The sequence below is a fragment of the Trachypithecus francoisi genome, unplaced genomic scaffold, assembly GCF_009764315.1.
Source record: "Trachypithecus francoisi isolate TF-2019V2 unplaced genomic scaffold, Tfra_2.0 Lachesis_group18, whole genome shotgun sequence".
NCBI classification, from domain to species: Eukaryota; Metazoa; Chordata; class Mammalia; order Primates; family Cercopithecidae; genus Trachypithecus; species Trachypithecus francoisi.
This window is the reverse complement of record NW_022681463.1, coordinates 49,219,080-49,243,507: the sequence shown is the minus strand read 5'-3', so window position 1 is coordinate 49,243,507 and position 24,428 is coordinate 49,219,080. Positions and strand designations below refer to the sequence as shown.

Here is a 24,428-nt window from a genome sequence, read left to right as displayed (position 1 = left end):
TAGAGTATTGTTCTGAAAGCCAACACAATGTATTACAAGAGCAGAATTGACTGAATTCCCAGTACTTGAGTCCTGCAACTAAGCCCTTACACAGAATGCCTCACCTTAGCATCACGTATTTCAGATAAGTCATTGGCACACTTGGGGGACTATAACATAAGAAGAACAATTCCTTAAGAATGTATATTCTTTCTGTGATTTGTTTACCACATTTATATTTTAACCCCTCTTCAAATTGGAAGTGTTTAGAACATTTTAAGGAAGGCATTCAGGGTGTGAGCTTTAGAGAGACAGCTTAATATGATTAAAAAGTGTCTTGCATCCAAAATGTGGCATTTCTGGAACTATTTAATACATCTCCTCCATCGATGTCAACTTTCCAAACTTGCAAAGTGACTCCTAGACCGATCCACCTACAGTGTAAAATAGTCTCTTTATCATATATCTATCAAAAACACCAAAAGAATTTGGTCTTCCTAAACTTGTTAGAAGATGAAAGGGTACAATGCAGTAAGTAGTAATAAATGCAAGCAAATTGAGTTATTAGACAAGTAAGTATTCTTAAACTGCTGTTCAAGATTCAGAACCATCCTGTGGGTTCTTGTTTCTGCAGTGTTCTGAAGAAAATGTGTTAGACTCATTGATGGCAAAATCGTTTTATTTTATGTCCATGTAACCAAGTAACACTGTTTTGTTGTTGTTGTTGTTGTTGTTGTTGTTGTTTAACATTCGTGTGATATATTTGGGTGCTATTTCATCTAATATGCAGTTTGGTTTTTCTAATCCCAAAGTTGATTTTCCGTCAGCATGAGATTGGCAGTTCTGATTATTCCAATTATTTATTCAATTTAACATCACTTTTATTTTGAATGAAAAAACTGCCTATAAAATCAGTGGGCACCATTTGATTAAATTAGCTTTTCTAAGACTTGTCCTGATAATTAACATTATCAGTCAAAATTACCACTGTTTGATATTTTATTATATTTACACATTATTGAAAAACTATGTGTAATTCTCCAACATTAACAAAAGTTGAAATATGCTAAAGTCACCTTAATGTGTTACTATAGACAATAAAATCAAACATTGTAAGAGTAATATTACTGACAAAATATGGCAACTACATAATGATTTTAAGTTCATGGTTTTTTCAATCAAACAATAAATGCCAACCATCTTCTTGAGGTTTTGTAGTTCTGTTTTTTGATTTCTAATTCAAGAGAAAAAAGTTAATTTTCTAGTTCAGAAGGGGAAAATTAATCAGATAGCAACCTCAAAAAAGATAGAGGCAATACTGTGTTATCAACACTAATGCAAGAGAGTGATAACATAGATCATACAAACAATGGGAATATTGCAAATCATTCATTGTCAGGAGAGACTGAACCATGTGGTTTATTTTGTAATTGTTTTTCTTGAGCCAATGTTAACACTGATATGTACTATTTGAACATATATCAACTGATAATAGAAAGAAGTAGGCCAGATGGATGTTGGCTGGCAAGAGAAAACCTGCCAAGGAGAAATGTTTCCCTAAGTAATTAACAAAAGCTGTAGTTCAATTTTTAATAATAGAAATGAAAAAAAATGGTTGAGTCCAATTATCTAATTTTCAGAGAAGAAAACTGAATTCTCAAGATGCTAAGTGTAATTCTATCAAACTATAAATGGTTTTGAATAGACATTATTGTAACCCAAAAGAGAGAAAATAATGTATTCTACACTTTATAAAATGTGAAAATGTAAGTACTGATTTTAATAACCACTACTTGTTTATTTTATGTGGTAATGCACTGCATAGTCACTTATCAAAATCAGAATAAGCAAGGAATTGAAACTATGTAAAAATACCAGGTTAACTGTCACTGTGAAAAGTGATGAGAATGCCACGTTTTTGATTTTATGTAGAAATCGGTGAGTACAGACAGAGCAACTATCATGTGACTTCTATACCAACCTTTATTTAAATGCCTGTACCTTCCTAAGCTTAATATATCCTGTTGCTTGGTTCTAAATTAGTTTACCAAACTGTGCATATTTTCATAGTATTAAAAAGTGATTTACGTATAGTTTTTTGGTTGGTCATATCAATCCAACAATAATTTCTAAAATAATTGTAATCAATAATATTTAATTAACAAGTGTTAATACACATTTTATTCCTGAGGTCTACCTATTTTAGCAGGTTTCAATTTTGCAGTTCATTTAAATTACAGTAATTACTTGGTGATAGTTACCTAAGCCTAAGCATCCACAGAACAGTTGGAAAGATCCTTTTAGAGTTAGGCCCCAGCTTGATGGTTATCACAGAAGTCTAATTGCAATTAAAATAGTACGTTTTCTGGCAATAAAGATTTATCTCTTAAAATCTGTTTGTACAAGAATGTGCAGGTGAGGCATTATATGCATTATTTTTTTAAATACAAATTTTTGGCTTAAATATGATTTTGAAATTGGGGGATGACCTGCCTATATAAACATTTATCCATATGTAAGTTAGTGTTTTAGAAATAATTGAGTTTAAAAAACATAGTCTGTCTTGCCTGTAACATAAAGCCCAATTACAACATTTTCCTCTATGATGAAAGAAGACCAAATTTTCAGGATATGTATGTTTCTCAATTTAGGAAAACATATATATATATATATATATATATATATATATATATATATGTAAAGGTCTCTGTTTTCAACATTTATATCATTGCATTGGTTCCATGAAGTATTGTGATAAATATTCATAAGAAAATGGACTTGCCAAAATCAGAACCATCTGGAGGCAAAAGGCAATGAAACTAAACATTTATTCCAGCCAGAGTTTAATATCTATGTTCCATATCTATGTTAAATATGTCCTTTCAATGGATGGCTAAAACATTTTTTCAAAATATCATGACTTGAAACACCCCTTTTCAAAATGGATGCCTCTACAGGAGAAATTCCATTTTTAGAGAACCACTGTCTACTTTAGCTTGGGTTATTATTCAACATTATCAATGTGTGCCATGTTTTTAGAGTAGTTTTTAATATAGCAAATATGCTAAACTCATGTAGTTAAAAAAATGAAGTTTTACTTGCTACTATATTTTATTAACACCTTTGCCTGTAGAAGGAGTGTGATTTTAAGAATGAAAAAGTACATTTCCCTCCAAATTAACCAAAGGATAAATTTAAACCTGGCTTTCTTATAATTAGAGTAATAGATCTTACAATTTTACTATCCCATTGAAAGATCAAGTCTCTGGCAGTAGTTAAAAAAAATGTGAGAGAGACTTTAAAAAATATATTTCAGGGAAATGATGACATCTATTTAAAATTGAGAATGAACTCATATTTTTTTAACACGGAAATTCCAAGGAAAAAAAGTATTGTGCTTAAAATTTAATGGAATATTTTAAAGCAAAGACAATTTTTTTGATCTTAAAAAAAAAATTTCCATTGTCTAATGCTGTTCGTGGATCATAGCAGTTATTTATTAGATGTCTGTTGAGGAACAGAATTAATACAAAATTTAAAAAGCCTAGCTGGGTATCTATCCATGGATCGTATGACAAGTTTTTTGGCAGCAGAAAATTTCACAGCTAAATGTCAGATACTTTTGAAAGCATGCAAATTTAAAACTATAGAATATATTTCTGGAATAAGCATTGGTATCCATTAGGGAAAATAGAATATGGTTCAGTAGTCTAGTGATAAGTTTGGATATTATCTCGTTGTCAGACTTACCTCCAAATAAGTGTTCAGCAGGCAGAAAAATTTCTTAAGGGAACCCATTCACATAGGGAAAGATGTGAAAGATACAGTCCGGGAAATATACATGTCTTCATAGAATAAGTAGTTGTTCATTATCTGAACTGGAATTTACATAGACTTTCTGAGACAGTTACCTGTATATTATAAAAGCCCATAGAAGGCCGAGCGCAGTGGCTCACGCCTGTAATCCCAGCACTTTGGGAGGCGAGGCGGGCAGATCACGAGGTCAAGAGATCGAGACTATCCTGGCCAACACGGTGAAAACCCGTCTCTACTAAAAACATAAAAAATTAGCAGGGCGAGGTGGCGGGCTCCTGTAGTCCCAGTTACTCGGGGGGCTGAGGCAGGAGAATGGCGTGAACCCGGAAGGTGGAGCTTGCAGTGAGCCGAGATGGCGCCAGCCTGGGCGACTGAGCGAGACGCCGTCTCAAACAAACAAACAAAAAAATGCTAATAGAGAAACTACTGATATGAAAAAACATAAAATGGTACCTTCATATAGTATACATGTATATATACTTGACACCATGAGAATGCTAAATATTTCAAATAAAACAATGAATCCAAATCCTTAAAGCCTGATTTTAACCATTTAAAATGTGTTTAACATTTTGCCTGATTAGGTCCATGTCTGCCTATGTGGTGGGATTAAATAGAATTTACCGAACATGTACTATACGACATGCTATAATCCTTGTAACAACCCTAAGAGGTTTGATATCCAAGATAATATGCACACTATGTCACTCCCTGCCTTGTTCGGTATCCCAATGCTATAAAATGGATATCACATCTTAGCATAAAACAAGCAGAAGCCTAAAGAAAATCACACCAGTTTTCTAGGTTTTATGTGTTTGATTAAGCTTTCTAAACATAAAGAATGGGTATTTTTATTTTAAGTTTGTTTTGTTTTAAATTATTTTCTTCTTATGAAACTGTCTTCTTATATAAAACTACAACTAAACCAAAAGGCCAATCCAAAAACAATTGTATTGCACTGAGAGGGTGGTAAAGATCAACACGAAGTTATATATTTAATTTCTTCAATCAAAATCACAATAAAGTCAGTTGAAATTTGACTATATCTACTTCTTATTTAGTTGATAAAGTTAACTGAACTAATAACAAATCTTCACTACATTCTGCTCCAAATACAAATCAGCAACTTTATTGTGATGGTTTCAGCTGTTTCAACAAAAGGAAATGATTTTGGCCCCAGGATATTATCAAAAGGTATTTTTGGGGTACTATCATAGTGTGTAATATTTTTATTTGTTGTGTCTCATTTATGTTATTATGTCACTCACAAACTCAAACATTACAAACTTGTATATTCATACATGAAAAACTTACTTATAAAATGAATACAGGTTAAATTAAGAAAAATTGTAAAAGCTGTTGGTTATTATGCTTCTAGCATAAAATTGATGAATCTCAGAAATATAATCCATATATTTTGAGGCATTTTAGCTAGTTTGATTACACCGTGGATGCCATTACTTCAAAAGGGATGCTTTCCAGTCTATGGAATAATTGGAAGCAAGAACCAGCAGGTTTCAAATGATTCCAGCTGTGTTAAGTACTGACTGTGAAACAGATTCACTCTCGTATATGTGGTTTTGTAATAGGAGTGATGTATACGTGAAAATTCCCAGACGGGTGGAGCTTCTGGGTAATCCATGGGGAAGTAAACTCATTACAAACACTAAAAGAAACAGAATAATTTCAAAACATGACATGCAAATGAAATAGGTAAAATACTCAAAATGAAAGACGAAGCAATTATACAAATGTGGAACAACAGGGACTAAGATCAAAAACAACATCACATATGCTATATTGAGATACCGTTATAAAGATCAACTTTACAAAAGTCCTAAATAATCCGAAACCAGACAGTGTTCTAACACAAAAGCAGATTAACACAGGTGACTCACGAAAAAGATATGATAGAATGCAGATTCAAGAAAACAACCAAAACAAAATCAAGAAAGCATTCACTAAATGAAGGTGTAAACCTCTGTCAATGGCAAGCTGGTATTCTTGGACAGGAGGTAACATTTTTTGAGTGTCTGACTATTGTGGGCCAAATATATATATATATATATATATATATATATATATATTCACTTAATCTCAGGACAACTTTCTATGGATTTGGCATGATTACACCCATGATTGCAGACAAGGAAAGCAAGGACTAGTGCATTTAAATGATGTGCCCAGTGTCCCACAGTCTTTATGTAGTAGTTCACCAAGTCAGTTTTTCTTACTCCAAATATCAAATTAGTTCTCTAGTCTCCATTTCTTCAGTCAGAAAAAGTATTAAATAGGCCAAATAATCCCAAAGGTGCATTGGAGACTTGAGAATGTGTAACTATTCTGTGAGTTCTATTAGACGCCAAATTTATCTTTCTAAAATTAATATAGTAGCTAGACACTGCATTAATCACTATTCAGCTATTATTTTGCTTCTTTTTATAGAATTTATATTGATTCTGGCATACTGTCTGAATGTTTCAAAAGTCTATTAAGAAAACTTTAATGTGATACTTTATTTTTGTTACCAACCTGTATCTCTATCAAGCACCTATCAAAGTACCTATATTGATCATTATGTTTAGTAGTAATAAATCAATGATCTATACCAAAAGGTTTAAATAAAAGGTTGGGGTGAAGAGGCTTGGAAGTGAAGGAATCTGATCTTGTTTATTTGGCTCACCTCTTGCCTTCTCATTATGTCCTAATATGAAAAACCATGAGATGATGGGCAGACATAATGATATGTCCAAAATCACGAAGAAAATAGGACCCACAGACATCTCTAAGTGATGGAAGAATATATTTTGAACATGAATGATGTCTTTCTTAAATGATTGTTGTAAAGATTAAATCAGTGGAAAATATTATATATATAAATTATAAATTCAAGATCACTGATTTTCAGGTTACATCAAAATTTACTGAATGCCTGCTAAGTTCACTCTTTTCAGCACTGTTCTGAGTTCAGTGTTAGATAAACAAAGGTAATTAAGACACAGTCTCTTACTTTGAGGAATTTTCTTATATTCTCTAAGATGATTATGCTTTAAGTAAAGGCATACCAGTGTTTGGTCTTACTGAGTTGCCATTTGAGACCAAAAGATCATCAAGAACCAGGGCCATGTTAGGAACAATCCTGAAATACGCCAGGGTTGACACAGTATCAGCCGGAGAGGATGCACAGTCCCTGCAAATAACAGATGGTCCTGCAGGAATAGTTTAAACCCTGGGGAGTGTTGCTCCCAGTATCATACAGAAGTCAATAACCCTTAGCTAAAGCAGAATTTAATTGTCTAAAACAGAGACTTTAGGTGTCAAGAAGCTTTTATTTATTATTATCATGCTTAAAAATCAATCAATGAAATCAACATATTTTGTTACCACTGCATGGCAGAAAATCTTATCATTTAAGACTAAGAATGAAAATGAATTTATGTCATACTAAAATATCCTAAAAACTGTGTCCATTTTTACTATACTGTAATGCAATTTTGATACCTATTTAAATTTTGACGCAAAAAAATGATTATTTTTGTGTAAATTCTACCATCTCTTTTATGTTGGAAATTTGAATGGGTTGAGAAAGCGTTGAAATATTATTAATCTATATAGCTAAATCTAACATTATTCCTTAACTTGGAAAAAGGCATCAGTAAGAAAAACTCAATTTAAAAAATAGCAAAGGAAAATATATTATCTGAGACCATAAGTCAGAATAAATATGAATTTACTATTTCTAGCAAGAAAGAACACGTCATAGATTTTATTTCACACTTTATGGTTGTCTTAAGCAAATATATATGGAGAAGATTATGCAGAAATAATTTTACATCACTTTAAAATCCATCAAGAAACTAAGAAGTCAGATGTATTAACAACATACATGAATACAGTCTACTTAGTGAATCACAAGAAATGGAGCAAAGAAAAGTAGCCAGTCCAGGTGTGTTCCCAGCTGACACACAGAAGGAAGGCTATTGTGATTCTAGACATCCAATGTGAAAACCGGTTCAATGACATGAATATATGACACAGGATGGCATCAACTCACAACTCAAAACTCACTCCATTTTTGTCTCCATTTGTCACTTGCACCTTCTACAAAAAGCTTCCTGCCGAATCCTATGTAGCTGTGTATTTGTAAGTCCTCAGCATGCAGCTGCTATCACACAGAGGCACAGATTGGTTGCATCCACCAAATCCAAAAAACCACCAGAATTTTTCTTTCCAGAAAATGTCTACTATAGAACTACTACTGTCAGCAGAAGACATTCTCCTTCTATAAAAGATACAGCTTCATTTCATAAGTACTTCTGTGTTTCCATTCTTCTCTTTATTGAGGTTTGTTTAATGAGAAAAAAAAAAAACTAATTCATTGAATTGCAGTTGCCATTGTCTTGCACAAAACTGTTTTCTTTTCTAAATCAATCATCTATTATGACTCTCACAGGCCCCTGTGACTACTGTGGGCTGCATATGGATTACACACTTTTTCTAATAGGTGAAAATATAGGATTTATAAAATCATTTCAAAATATGCATGGCTCTTTGCTCTGATTTATATCTAACAGGGCTAGTCAAAGACATTAAGCATTAAAGAACTGCAAGATTTTACTGAACACTGTCATTAAGGTAAAATATATTGAAATCCATGTATGTCTAGAACAAAATGCTGTGCTACAAATACACACCATATTTACAAACACAGCAAAGATTAATTCTAAAAGTACAGTTTGAGAAATGATTCAATAGCAATTCCTATGAAGATGGAAGTATTCACTTAGTACCCAGGCCTCTTCATTATGGTAATGCTATATAGTCTTATAGACACCTAGGGTGTTAATCTGATTTATGTTCAGAAGACAGTCTGTACACACAATTGAGAGTTTCTTCTTAGGAGAAATGAAGGCCAGATCATGGGCATCAGAGACACCACAAGGAAGTGCAAGCAAGCCTGCATCATCTATCTTGAATAATTAGAATCATCAAACAGCAAATCAGTCCAGTGTAAGGCATGTATTTGAGATTTTATTCTTTCAGTCACATCCAATGTTTCTGCATTTTGGAAAAAATAGGCAAGAGTAATTCCCCCAGACTATAAATCACTCTAATGTGGAGGGAAATGTGTTAGCTAGTTGTATTACAAAGCCTTTACTTCATATTTAATAGGCACCTGCAATACCAGCATTATACAAAGCTCTCTACTTTGCAAATGTTTAAAACCCCACTTAATTTTCAGCACTGATTTCCTGCAATCTAAGAGCTTATGAAGGGTTCACTGTGTTCATACAGATCTATGCAAAATGTGCCAGAGCTTCCCGGTCTGTGATGGCATTCATTTGGAGGTGAATCCCAAATTTCTATCACTGGCATGCTTATTTCCGACTAAAATAAATATTCTCAGAATGAAAGCTGAAGATTAAGAGGACAAAAAAGGAGTCAAAGTAACTAGCACTGGGAGAGATATATGCAAATATCAGCTCAATGACAATTCTTCATACCATTTACAATAAAAGCTTAAAGACCCAAATACTCTGCAATCCATTAGCTCCTCAATATCCTGAAAGAGATTAGAGTGTTTCTTAATCAACTGCTAACAGGCTGAAAAGGCCCAGAGAGTGGATATTAACAAAGCAGTGCAATACTCAAATGCAGAGACGGTTGGACAGAGAGACAAACTATCGAAGAATGTTAAAATACAAGATATTGGCCGGGCGCGGTGGCTCAAGCCTGTAATCCCAGCACTTTGGGAGGCCGAGACGGGCGGATCACGAGGTCAGGAGATCGAGACCATCCTGGCTAGCATGGTGAAACCCCGTCTCTACTAAAAATACAAAAAACTAGCCGGGTGTGGTGGCGGGCGCCTGTAGTCCCAGCTACTCGGGAGGCTGAGGCAGGAGAATGGCGTGAACCCGGGAGGCGGAGCTTGCAGTGAGCCGAGGTTGCGCCACTGCACTCCAGTCTGGGCGACAGAGCGAGACTCCGCCTCAAAAAAAAAAAAAAAAAAAAAAAAAAATACAAGATATTACACAAACATGATAAAATTGACCACATTTCCATTCTTTCCTACAGCCCACACAATTAAAAATCTATACAAATTACTAAGTGGTGAAGCTGTATGTAGCAGAGTCCTTTCAAGAACAGATAAATTAATTTCATATATTTTCTCAAGGATCCGGAATAATTAGTATAAAATGAAGAAAGAATCAATCAAATATGCCTCAAAGACCTTGACTGTGCTTCTATATTTGCCATTATTAGCTGTACAGGTGGTCCCAAGCCCATCATTTTAAACGTGTTATGTGCTTATGGCACTCTAATCAATCAAACTGTGAAAGATCAAGGGAAAATATTTTCATATGCCATTTAAATAATGAATAAATATGTGAAAACAGATCCCTAATGAATAACTTTGAGTTCTGCATTCCTTATATTTATATGCTATGCCTCAGAAAGTTCTACTGATTCTGCCACTCTTCTTGTCTATCAGAGACAAACTGTCTATAGGACAAAAATATGAATGAGAAAGATTAAATATGGGTTGTTTTTCCAGTTTATTTCTGTATCACTCTTTACTGTTAAAAGAAGGACACTTGTTTAACTTATTTAGGAATTTGAAAATTTAATGAGTCTTGACTTACAGAAAAAAAAAGAATATAAATCAAGAGCAAAATGTCAATCATGGTAATATATCTTTTTTGTTCTATGTTTCTGATGACTGACAGCCCAATAGGTTTGTATCAAACAAAAGCAAAAAGCATGTATTCCTTTCTAAATGAAATGTTTGACAGATTTGACTGTTTTCTTAAATAACAACCAATGAAATCTTAAACAACAGAGTACATCTCCTATGTACGTGAGAGATTCTATTTCTACATTTGTCTTTACTTCTGTAGTATAATGCAGATTTGGGGATTGCTGACTATGTCAAAGGCTATAAGACATTAGCATTATTACTTACGAAAGAGTCTGACTTCCGTGCCTCCAGGAAACTTTAGAATAAGCCTCTTCCTGACTTGCATTTCCAAATTTTCAATAATACCTGGCCTGTGATTAGAGTCATATTTTAACAAATCTGATATAAATTTTAGGGTCCTTATATGTAATAAATTGTGGAAAAAATATTAAATGCGAAGTTGGGTGTCAAGAAGGCCAAGCTTTTAAAAATCTGCATTAACTAATTTGTACTTTCCAACTCAGTGAAATACATAAGATATTAAATGATGTACTAATATTAGTAAGAGAGTAATTTCTAGTTATAATAAAGAATCACTTTCAAGAAGACACCAAACTAAATTCAAAGAAAGGTTGCACCAAGGATTTTAAGTCAAAGTAGTAAACAATCCACTGGATTTTCAGTTTTGTTTTGTTTTTAACTATATACAAGCTAAGAGTTCACCTTTAACAAAATCAAACTGAGAAGTATTGTTAAAGAGCAATACAGACATCTGACTTGGCCCTGAAACCCTGTAAACACCCAGACTGGTATAGTGGGACCAAGGCTACAACTGTAACTTTCAGCATTTAGTGGATTTCTGAATTCTCCCAACCAAAAAAATAAAAATAAAAAATTAGATATAAAAACAATCTAAATAACACAAAATTGTTGTGGAAATAAGATTATAGAAAACAAAATAATTTAATGGTGTCACTTTCATAACTCAGCACTGTAGTATAAAATTATGTAATATAAAAAAGGATGCATTACAATGTCATATTTAATATTATAAGTATAATTTATAGATATTTTACATACATGAATATGAAAATGAAACCTCAAGGTTCAAAATAGATCATAGTTCATTATGAGAAAATTTGATTTTAGATTTGAGGCTTTTTCTTAAATCTGAATTCCCTCTGTTTTACAATTTCACATATTTTAAATTAATATATGAAATCATAAGAAGAAAAAATGATAGTTTGCAATTATTTAAATAATAAGAATATGTTCACACCATAAGAATGTAGCACGTTATTACAAGTACAATATTTTCAAAGTAATTTTAGTGATACCAAAGCCTGTCCTGTCTCACCATAAGGATGACTGACCTGAAACTAAGGAGAACATTAATGTTCCTTGTTTTGATATCTAGAATTAATGGCAACAAAAAATTAATAATAAGAGAATAGAATATTGTCACCACACATATTATTTTCTCTATGTTATCAAATATTCAGGAATCAGCAGACATGTCTGTGTTTAATACAATAGCAACTTTTCATTTTTATTCTCCTTAAGGTTATTAGCAATGGAATGCCAACATGCATCTTGAATTTTATAGCTTAGGAATATCAAGATAGAAAGAAAAATAGTCAAATGTTCATCTCACAAACCCAACTGGAAAGATAGTCAGTTTAAATGTATGGCCTATCCTTATTTCAAAACCCCGTGTCAGTATCCAAGGGTTCTGGGTATCTTCTACCTCGTAAGTATGAAGACTGACTTCATGACCATAGGGCACTTAGCCAAAGAACCATAGCAATAAAAATCACAACTGATAACATTTTAAAAATGATTCACATTTGGGGGATCAATTGTCACCCGTGTTCAACTGTCACTATATATATATATCTATTCCAAAACTTAATAATTGAAAATATCTTAAAATTTTTTGCTAGCCTCACATTAGTTAACATTTGCTCCCTTCACTTTCAATTGCATATTTTTCCTAGCTGTTCTAAATATCAATTCTATGACTGCCTTCTGCATTTTACATAACATAATAACATTTAAGTAGTGGTTGTAGTAGATTATTCAAAAATGAAAAGTAATCACAAATGTAATATAGTATCTCTAAATGGTTTGGAATAGAAGAAATTCCCTTTACACTGTAAAAAATACATGTATACACTTAAGTACAGCATGCCTACACATTTTCAGTGTATATATTCCTCAACATATAGACAAATATATATGAACAAATACTCTAGATTGTGAAAAGTCAGGATGTTTAAAGCTCTAAAATGAGTATTTCCTTTAGAAAATTAAATGACTGTTTACCCAGAACCACAGTCTAGTGCAACTCTTACAGACTGTTTTACTACTTGAAGAAGTTGTCGAATGTTAATGGGTAACTATTTCTTTTACTTTAACATTTTCATTTATCTTCCCTCTTCCCACCCCCAAAAAACCACACAGGGGCCAAGAAAATTAATTCCCCAAATGCTGTCAACTGGGTTGGGAAACAGTAATAAACAGCTTACTGTAAAGCCTCCAGCTACAATAAAACAGCTGTCAATAAGTGGGCTGAGAGTTGGGCTGTGCAAAAACAGGTTCTCTGGATATGATAATATGAGAGGGAAAGAAGCTGACACTTTGTTTCAATATGCTAAGGCAGTGGTTCTCAAAGTGTGGGCCCTGGACTAGCAGCATCACCTAGGAACTTGTTAGCAATGTATATTTTCAGGCCTGACCTCAGTGGTACGAAATCAGAGCCTCTGGGGTAGAACCCAACAATACATGTTTTAAGTAGTGCTCCAGATGATTCCCAGGCATTCCACAGGGAGAATCAGTATCAAATTTTAAAACAATATCCGTCAACAATACCGTTTTTCTTTTAGACAAATATACTAAAGAATTTTATCATTTAAAGCCTTATTGGAATTGATAATGTTGTCGTTTTCATCGTCTTAACCGTTTGGCTGTGAACTTTGTTGTTGTTTTTTACAAATAAATACTAAGACATGATCTTTTGCCAAAAAAAAAAAAAAAAAAAAAAGCTAACTTCTTAACCTATAAAGGCTAACAGCACTTCCAAAAAATGTGTAAGAAATAATCTGTGAAAAATTTAGTGACACGTGAAAGCTTTATAAAATAGAGTGAATGAGGAATATGATTTACAGTGTTTCCTATGTTCTTTGCAGGTTAACACAAGGGAAAACAGCAAGGGGAAAAATATCAGACAATATGGGAATTGATGTACCACAAAAAAATTCATGATGAAAACATCAGACGTTATGTTTTCGTTATACACACAGTATAAATGAGTGAAATTTAAGTTTGGTAAACTTTGACCCAAGAATCTTGCATTTTACCCACATATCAATCAATAACATAAAATGAAAAGATGATGTGAGCAATAGTGCTCACACAACTAAAATCTTCACAGATTGTATTTTTTAAATAAATTTCTTAGAAAGTTTTTGTAGTAAGAAATGTTACTCTTTCAAAATGGTGTAGCTTCAGGAGCACATTTTATATAAAAGCCACTAGTTGAAAAGATTTTACTTTTTAGTTTAACTAGAACAGCTGCAGATAGCAATCATACAGTTCAGTGAAAACAAATTTGTAAAGGGTAGTATATATTTGATGTTCATTCATAGGAAATATGCTTCTTTTATCCCAAAAATGTACATATTACTCTGTGTATCACTACTACTTCTCCACTGGCTTCTCTTTTCTCCAACATCACATTATTTCTTTTTCAGCATGAAAACTTTTAAAAGGTGTAAGCAAAGTCATTTTGATAGCTCTTTATCATAATAGTGAATTACCTAGTTCCACATGAACATTGGAATACCTATAGGAGAACTGCAAAGTGACACATGGCCACAAGGAATTTCTAAAATGCACTTTAGTACCAGTCAGAGAATTACTCAGTATCCCATTTGAAAGATTACATCATACAAACAAAGACTTTTATGACTGACTAAGCCTCAGCAAAAGATCTTTTGCATACTTTGCTGAAATGCACTTAACATTTATGCCACTACACTATATATAGGTTCAACTTTTGGGAAGGTCAGAAAAAGTGGTTCTATACATCAATGCTACTATCACCACACATAGACAGAAAAATACTGGAAGTATATCAGTACATTTCTTTGGAAAATAAATGTCAGACTTTACATGAAAAATTTTAAGTCATCATATTAGTTTCTCAACATAATTATGCATATCATAAAATACCATAAGTGTATTGTGAGTGACCTTTACAATAGAAGTAAATAATTTGAAAAATTTTCTTTCTGTTCATTAAAAGAGCAACTTTTTAAACTCATTTAGTTTCATAAATTACTTTTCTTATCATAGTTAACTATTTAACTTTTTAAAAACCTTTACTAAGCCTGAACATTTTCCAAATTTTAAAACATCAACCTCTTTTCAAATGCTTACAAAGTTAACACAAAAATTAGTCGTTCCAACTTTGACTTATATGTAATCATCTCATAGTTTCCTTTAAAATTCTATACTGATTTAAGTCCTTTCTCCCTGTGTATTTAAGCTCTAAATATTTGTACTTGTAAAACGCCCTAATGTTTAATATATTACCTTAAGAATGGAAATTTTAGTTGTATGGTAATATGTATTATACTTGACGTTCTGGGAGTATCTGTGTGACTCATTGTCAAAATTACTCTTATAAATATTTTATTACCATGAAGCCTTAAGTCATTCCAGAGTAATAAATGATAGTTGGTAAGGGGGAAACTGTTTCAATAAAACACCCTATTTCACCCCATCCTCAGAAAATGAAAACTCTTGATTCTCCAAAGACTAATCAATGATAACTGACAATAGTGTTCTGCAAATTAATTTTGCCTTACTTGATTTTCTAAAATCTATATGTTCCTTATTTATAAACAAGTACAGATGGGCCATCACCATAGGTGAACTCCATACCGACAAAGACAAAACTAGCATTATGAAATCCTAGAAAGTTGGTGTGCTGAGAGCTAATCACAAAAGAGCAAGCAAATGAACTTAAATGCTAGTTGCTCCAGAGCAACTATCATTAAATAAAAGGTATCTTTGGCTGTACCACCAGCTTGATCCTTCCCTCCCCCTTCTCCTTGCTACTGCGGGATTGGCACCTGGCCAGCATAAGCGACATGATACCCTAGTGCCATCTACAGGCTATTATCGATATTCAAATTTTGTGGCAACAGACAAGCCCCAGCGAAATAAATTAGACAGCGCTGCATTTAAATCTTTATTAACAAGGAATTATTAGACCTAAGAAAAACTAATTCTGGATTTGGTTGAAATAAGGGTTTCTCAGCCTCTTAATCCCTCTTCATATGGCGTATTTCACAGTTTAAAATGAGTTATGACAGATAACTTATGCATTACTAAGATGAGAGAATATTTACAATGGATTCATTCTTTTTTTTTTTAAATCAGTTATATTAGGTAGCAAGCATTCTTTTTTTTTTTTTTTTTTGAAAGAGTATTTGGCCACTGTGGACACTAAAAATCTTTCTATTAAGTACCAAATCTTATATATTACAAAAAAATAATTTGAAATCAAAGAGAAGACTTCCTATATGGCTTAGTTGCAATCTATCAATGATCATGTGCTTCATGGCTGATGTACATTTAATATTCTACTATCCTGTTTAGAGACTAAAAAAAAATTAACCCCTTTAGCAACCACAGCTCCAACATAATTGCAGTCACACCTTCAAAAGTCATTTAAAACTTGAGATTTGAAGGTGACTTTTTAGATCAAAGGGTAAGGTGAAAATCTTGAAGCAGTCAATTTGGAAACCCAGGAGCAGAATGTGGCATATCAGGACAGGTTTTCTTCTTCAGCAAACATTATCTTGGGACATTTTGGAATAATTTTCTCTTTTCATCTTTTGCCATTTAAAGGAAACTGGGAGGTTAAAATATTCTCAGAACTCAGAAATCTCAAAGCTGTTCTAAAAATTCTCGACTGAGCCCCAGAGGAATAGAAAAGGGGTCAAGTTTTTTTTTTACGTCTTTCTAACTAAGCTAAAGTTAGACCAAAACAACAGACACACTGGCACGTTAATACTGGTTGACTGGGCACTTGTATGCAGTACTTATAGACCAGTAAAAGTGCTCGTTTACCTGTCTCGTGTGTAAGGGGCCCTTTGTCTTGAAGCCTCCTTGGGAACTGCACTCTGAGGCACTGAAGTGATCTGAACTAGTGGAAGAGCGTTTAGAAAGGGTGTCACAACCCCCAACGAAGGTGTTGTCCAAAGGCAGTTCCTGAATCACATGATGCTTTTTCACGGAAACTGGAGTGTCTGGTTTGAGATGAAAAGCAGGCTGTGGAGAAGCAGATTTGTAGTGCTTGGCCAGGTCAGGACTGTTAGGCTTGAACGTTGTTGGAGGTGCTGGGCCCCAGTCAAATCTTCCTATACTTTGCTCCTCCAGTTCAGCCGGCAGGCTTATTGTCCCATTGATAGGTTCATGAACTGCATCATCGGGTTTAGACTCTTCGATAGTAACAAAGTTCAAAAGAGAGCTTTTGGGAGACTTCCTTTTCTTTCTTTTCTTTTTCTTGTTTTGTTTGTTCTCCTGGTTTGGGGACATCCATTCAGCACCTTGCTTGCTCCTCTGAGCTGCTTTGAACCTTGATGCATGGCGACAGCGCACCAGAACGGTGACGAAGATCACAACGATGACCACCATGGCACCGGCGATGATGGCAATCATGATGGTTAGATAGTCCTCATTTTGATAGGGTTGGCTACTATCCCCTATGTTCCTGTCCAACGGGGTCTCCATAGTCCTGCGGATCAAGTCATAGATATAGGAGGCATTTCCAGCAGTATCGTTAACATAAAGGAATACAAGCACAAGCGTATGCAAAGACTTAGGGTATCCCAGGTCACTTATGTTGACCACCAAACGATGCAATCCCACATCAGTAGGTGCTGGTTTTTCTTCCAGAGTAATGTTACCTGTTACTGGATCAATCCGAAATAAGCCTTTATTGTTTCCACTCACTATAGTATACTTTAGTTCGGCGTTCATTCCAGTGTCAACATCTACTGCAAAAACTTCTGCTACCACGGAGCCAGGAATGGCTGAGAGGGGCACCAACTTAAAGGAAGTATTAGATGGTGGAGAAATGACAACTGGGCTGTTGTCATTGACATCCATGACGTTGATAGTTACTTTTGCAGTAGAGGAACGAGGTGGCTGTCCTCCATCAGTAGCTTTGACATCAAAAGTGTAGGAACTCTGCTGTTCTCTATCAAATGAGACATTTGACTTTATGACTCCAGAATAGGGATCCAACACAAAATTATCATTGTCATTTAGAATGGAAAGAGTCACAGCTTTATTCTCTCCAGCATCTGCATCTGTCACTGTGATTACCCCCACAGTACTATACTTTGGCAGATTCTCAGACACAAAAAATTGAAAATGATTATGAGTAAACTTGGGGCTATTGTCATTCTCATCCAGAACAGTAACTATTACAGCCGCTTGGCTTTGGAGGGGAGGGGTCCCATTGTCCCTGGCAGTTACTGTAAAAATGAATCGTTCTTGTTCTTCTCTGTCAAAGACTCTGGAGGCTGTCAAAACTCCTGTTTTTCGGTCCAAATCAAAGAAGGAGGCATTCGGTCCAAGCTGATAAACAATGTCTGCATTTTTCCCACTGTCTTCATCTGTGGCAGTAATAGTTGTTAAGTATAACCCACGTCGGTTGTTTTCAGAAACTGACAGCTCAATTACAGGCTGGTTGAAAATGGGTGGGTTGTCATTTTCATCCTCAAGCTTAACCCTTACCAGGGCAGTCTGATTTAAACTGGGCTTCCCAGAATCAGAGGCAACAATTTTAAAGCTGAATTCTTTGGTGCCCTCATAGTCCAACAAAGAAGAGGTCTCTAACAAATATTGGTTGTCATATACTGCCTTCAAATGAAATGGGACCTCTCTTTCAATAAAACAGATCACTTTGCCATTCACATCTGTATCCTTATCTGAAACTGTAATTAGGGCAATCTTTGTATTGACAGGATCTTTCTCAGATAAATACACGGTGCCATTGATGGGACTTATAATGTACCTGAGGTCTATATTAGGAGGGTTATCATTTACATCGGTGACATTGATGGTAACCGTTGCTCGAGCAGGAGTGGAGCTGCCGTCACTAGCCAGCACTGTCACTTTGTGAATGGCTGTCTCCTCTCTATCTAAGGACCTCTGAACTGTAATCAACCCAGTAGTATTATTTAAAGCAAAGAGTCTTTTGGTTGCAGGGGCGACCTGGGCACCAAAAATGTACCGGATTTCAGCATTACTGCCTATATCTGCATCAGTGGCATGGAGCTGAATTACAGAGGTACCCACGGGAGCATTCTCTGGAATATGAACCTCCACTTGACCCTCTTTAAACACTGGCCTGTTGTCATTTACATCACTTACTGTGACCTGCAGTATGGCCGTACTGGATTTCTGTGGAGTGCCTCCATCCTCTACTTTGATTTTCATCACATAGGTATCTTTCTGTTCTCTATCCAAGTTTTGCTGAACAATCAATTGTGGCCACTTCTCTCCCTCCGGAGTTTCCACGATATCCAGTCCAAAAACACTCTGCCCATTTAACAATTCATAATGCTGTACACCATTGAAGCCTGTGTCAGGATCTGTTGCTGATGGAATTGGAAAGCGGCTGTTGATCAAAGTGTTTTCTGGAATGGAAATATTGATGACAGGAGATGGAAACATGGGGGCATTATCATTGGTATCCTTGACAATTATTTTTATTTTGATCAGCCTGAAGAAGTCATTGGGGAGGATCACCACCTCAAGTTCAAAGAAACACTCATTCTCCTCAGCATATGAGGCGCCAGCACAGAGTTTTTCTCTGTCTATTCTGTTGGAGGTTGTGAAAATTTCCCCAGTGCTGCTGGATACTTTCACCAAAGGGGCATCCCCAGCTTTAGAAACCAGTCTGTAGACAAGGCTGGCACTGGTCCCTGTGGCAGCATTGATGTGAGAAATGTTCAGATCCTTTGGTATGTTTCCTATGGGCACATTTTCAGGCAATTCCTCTCTAATAGTGTAAATAAGTTCTTGAGCTATTGCAGAATCCAGCCTTAAACAGGCAATCAGAGCAGCCAACAGGTAAAAATCCCTCAGGTCCATGATAATGTATTTATTTTCTTTTCCTGGATTTTAGGGTTTAAAGGTTTCCACTGAGGAATGATGCACAAATTGCAAGAGGAAGCGTGCATGGACTGGAGGATGCATTATATCTCATCACTTATTTGGAGACAGCCACTGTCAACACAATCGTATAGACAATATTATTCTTCAGTAAATAAAAACACACTGTCACAAAATATCACCACACATTTTCCCCTGCACATTAGTAAACATGGCAGTTTGCTCTGCCACTGTTTGCAAGTTTACTCTGTGGAGAAAAAAAGCACTAAATATCTCCTGCTTGTTGCATTTGCCGGGAGGAAATAAAATTTTCTACTTTTGAATTAAGGACAGCTGCTATTTTTACCTATATTCACGAACGTTGTTTTTCAGAATACTGTTTAATTCAAAACATGCATTCTTGTTCTCCTCTTCCCCTCACCCCGTCTCACCCTCCTCCTAGAGCCTCTAACCCACCTCCCTCAGTCTTTTTAGGTGCAAGTGAAAAACCCTAAGTATTTAGCTATGGTTTCTGCTAATTGCTTTGTCACATGTCAAATGTGTTTTCTTCTCTGCCACACTGAGTCACCTATTTTTTCTAAAAAGGCTATCTTTTTCTTTCTTCGCAGTTCTTCAACTGCCTTCTAATACAATCTTACTGGGAAACGAGCATCCGGACATGCTGCTGCAGCATCAGAAGCAGTAGTCACCGGCCACTACACATCCTCATTGCCTAAAAGCACAACACCAAGACTTCAGATTTCTTGCCCACAGCTTGCTCTCCTTTCTCCATTTTGACAAATTATCCCCATTAGGATTCGTAAACACATTAAAACTTTTAAAAATTGTATAATAATATAGGATTCCTTTTCCTAGAGGTGGAAGAGAGTGCCGAGATATAAGTGAAACGCAGCTAACATTCCCATGAAACATCACAATATTTTCTACTGAACATAAAAGAGAAAAATAAATCTATTTCTTAATCCTGATTTCTGGTTAGAATATTAGTAACATTTGCCACACATAAATACTGTAACCCAATCATGCAGGTAAAAAGGCTTCTGCTTAGATGCTCCCGTAACTGCAGTTTTAATGGGTGCAAGGCTCCAAGCAGCTACCTACTTGAGTAGGACTAGTCAGTTCTCAGGCTCTAATCTTATCTGCATTAGGCTGCACAGTAGCTGATGCCCGCGATTAGTTCCGGCAGAGTGATGCAGGTAAGGATGCGGATACAGCCGAGTAGGTGAGCTCTGCCCCAACCGTCTACCCAATTACAAACATCTTTCGTCTACACTGAGGACACATCTAAACACAGAATTTACAATTGTGCATGCGAAACTTTACACTTACGTTAGTTGCCTCAACCTTTCTCCTTTCCCAGTATGCTGCAGTTAGGAATGATTTGTTCCAACACATAGAAAGCCATGCATCTGGTAGCACCAGTTTGGGGAGAAATCAGAAGCAGCAAAACGTTTCCTCCCTGTAAAATGTGTTGCTTCGGACTGGCAAATTAGCAACTCCAGAGAACAAATTCACGGATTTGTCGTTAGTCATTCTCTCCACATTTCGTCTCTCTTACCCACTGGGTCTGGGTTCTTCTGGGTATTTAGCACACACACAACATTCAGTCGCACTTCTTCAGCTCAGGGATATTTTCCACAGCATCAAGCATACCATTTCCATCCGATGCCAGTACTGCTTAAGTCTCTAACTTCTTGTAGGAAACGTCAGAGTTGCGGTGATGGTGATTCTCTGACCGCTATCCGGGTGACAGTTGCCCGAAAAATTCCTAATCTGTTATCTCTTGCGTGCTTCAGAGACTCTAAGGCGCTCCTTTCCGTCTCGCATACTCTCCCTCTCTCCCTTCTCCTCTGCCCCTCTCTCCTTCTCCCTCTCCTCTCTCTCCTCTCTCTGAACTGAATTTCTTGATATAACTCTCAATAAGCCCAGAGGGAGGGCGTGATTGCCCAGGCCCCGCCCCCGAGCTCTGATTGGCCTGTATCTTGCGGTGCGGGCGGCCGCAGCCGGGCGTGAGGGGGGGCTCGGAACAAGGCGCTGACTGTCTCCCAGCCTCCCCTCCTCCTCGCCCCCTCGGCAGCCGCGAAAACCCGGAAATCTGATCCCGGCCCCAGGAGAGCCGGGTTCCAGGAGGTGCACTGAGCATGCTCAGCAGGGTCCGGCGTTGGGTGGGACGCGCCGGCTCTCCCCAGGCCCGCGCCGAAGCGGCGCTCGCAGGCTCTGGCAGGGAGCGAACCTCCGAGCCCGGCGGTCCGGCGGGCAAGGGCGGCGCGGGCGCGGATCCAGGGAACCGGGGCCACCGCTGCTGGCGGATCGGGGTCACCGAGGAGGCTCCGCACATCTCTTTGCTAAGTAGAGGGGCCAAAATGCACAGATGGGGGAGTCTACCCAGGATCCGAGGCGCGAGACGTATAGCCACCCCTGGGTAGGGAGTACGAGCCAACAGATCCCCGGAGCGCGTTAAATGAACAACACGCCCGGTGCTGCAAATAGACGCTTTTGCTGGCAGGGACATTGGAAAGAAGGGCAAAGAGGGAGTACAGCGAAAGGTGGGGACCGCAGAATTTGGAGTCTCTGCGGAGACCGGAAAGAAAATTAATCGGAGCACTTCCTACACGCAGAGCCACGGAAACTGCCTTGGAAAGAGACAGTGGCAGCGTCTGGGGTCCCCTCGGTCAGCCCGGGCCAGTCGGCTGCGCGTGCGAAGTCTCCTCTAGCGGAGCGGGACCGGCCGTGGCGGTGTATCGTGGCGGTCCCTGTACTTCTGCTCCAGCCGCGCCTGGAAACCTGAGAACCTAAGCTCGCCGGGACTCGCGGCTGCTGCAAAACCCGTTTCCAGCCCACCTCACTGCAAACTTTGCTTCCAAGGTGCTGGAAGGAGTCCCAGACAGCTGTTTCCCAAGCTGTGGAACACATCCTTTCCCCTAGGCACTTTCTGCTGATTCCAACTTTCTTTCCTGTGATTCTTGTCTTTTCCCGTGCATTTCATTTCTCTGACTCCCGCTCTGTACTAAATCCTCACAAGTTTCTTATTTTCATACAGGAACTGGATGGAATGACTCCCCCCAAAATATAGCTTTATTTCTCAAATACTGACCCCCAAAGCACTATCTAGTAATATATTGGATTGATCTTTTTAAGTCAGTAAACCACAAAGGTTTGTGTAATGGCTTGTACTTAACAACGCCTGATACCTGAGTAAAGTTTGAAGCATTAACATAGAAACAGTTCACTTGGATCAAAAATTTATTTTTTGACTGACCTATAAAGGTTGTCTGAGAAGGTCTTAGTACATGATTGAATAACTTGGTCTAACTTACAGGAAGAATAAAGGGCATTTATTTTAAACCTGTGTGTTCCCCATTCTGTAATGGGCTGCCTAGGCATTAAAGGCTCTTGACATACTTAAGCACTATGAGGGCGTGTTGGAGATTACCTCTTGTTTTTGAGTACAGTAGATTTTTTTTTCTTTTTTAAATAACATTTGTTTTTAGATATTTAAATTGAAATTTTAAAAAATCACGAATCAAGCCTACTAAGCCATATATTGAATAAATAATGGCATTATTTAACCAACTCATTTGACATCACAATTTTCCAACATGAAATTGTAAGCTCTTTTTAATTTAAACTTTTCTTTGAGTTAATAGTCACAGTTCAACTGCAGTGTCTAAAAGCCCACTGTAAAATCCATTAATCCCTTATATGTAAAATATGAAATACTTTCCTTGCAGATAGTACACTGTTTTTTTTAAATAGCAAAGCAACTTTTATTATAGTAATGTTTTGTATGATTAGAATGTATATAATTTAAGAACAGAAAGGACTTCTAAGTATCCAAAAGTCAAAAGAAAAATATTGCCTCACAGAATAATGTCAGTGAATTAAAGGATGATTCTTTTATGTTACCACAGTAAACGATCATTTTGCCATTCACAAAATCTACACTTAAAGCTAGTACATTGTTCCAATTGTCACCTATTTTATGCACTGCACTGTTTTTAAATAAATGAACCGTCATTCTGATACATTTACAATAAACATAGCAGCACAGCCACTTTCCAGTTCATTTCATAAGCACCACAGTTATATCATATTCTTATTCTAATCATACCGTAGTCATTTCAAAGTCATGTTGTAGTCGCAACACATAGCTTAGCAATAATTATTTAACATCATTATTAAACGGAATTGTTTCTCTTTGCTAAGGGATAGCTTCACGTGCTGGCAGAACCCATTATTACCTCGTGCTCATAAATGAAATCAGTATGAACACAAGATGAAGGTTAGAGAAGAGAAAAAAAAAATCATCATATGATTCCATTTATGACTATGAGACTTCAATTAAAGAAAACCACAGGTCAAAGCCCCAGAATGAAATATGTCTAGATTATTTTCAAAGGAGACGGAGTTTAAGAGACAAATAGAGCTATGGACTCAGGGCATTATATCCTTTAGGTGTTTATTTGGCATTATCTAAATGATTGAGATTCCTCAATGGTCTCAGTTTTACCTCTTAAGTCTAGAATAGTTGAGACTAGTGTGTACTATAATAAATAACCCGACTTCTAAACTCTAAAATTAGAACTATTATTAGAGATCTTATTAATATTCCTAGAGGAAAAGTAAATATAAAGGGTCATATTCCTAACCCTGTGTTATCACAACTTAAGGTTTCTTCCCAAAACACTATATAAACCATTTTCATAATGACAGCTGTTCATAATCCACCTCTCCAATATTAATTTTTTAAGTTAGA

At 36.3% G+C, this 24,428-nt stretch overlaps 1 protein-coding gene across 2 annotated transcripts in view; it reads right to left on the bottom strand.

The window, feature by feature from the left end:
- The window catches only part of PCDH9 (protocadherin 9), a 963,790-nt gene extending 942,119 nt beyond the window's left edge, over nucleotides 1–21,671 (bottom strand). For both annotated transcript variants that reach the window (XM_033177589.1, XM_033177590.1), the window contains exons 1-2: nucleotides 21,002–21,671; nucleotides 16,616–19,786 (exon numbers count right to left, since the gene is read on the bottom strand). In XM_033177589.1, the coding sequence (XP_033033480.1) occupies nucleotides 16,616–19,651 (3,036 nt within the window). In that variant the 5' untranslated portion in view covers nucleotides 19,652–19,786; nucleotides 21,002–21,671. The remainder of the gene's footprint in view (nucleotides 1–16,615; nucleotides 19,787–21,001) is intronic.
- Nucleotides 21,672–24,428: the final 2,757 nt, after the last annotated feature.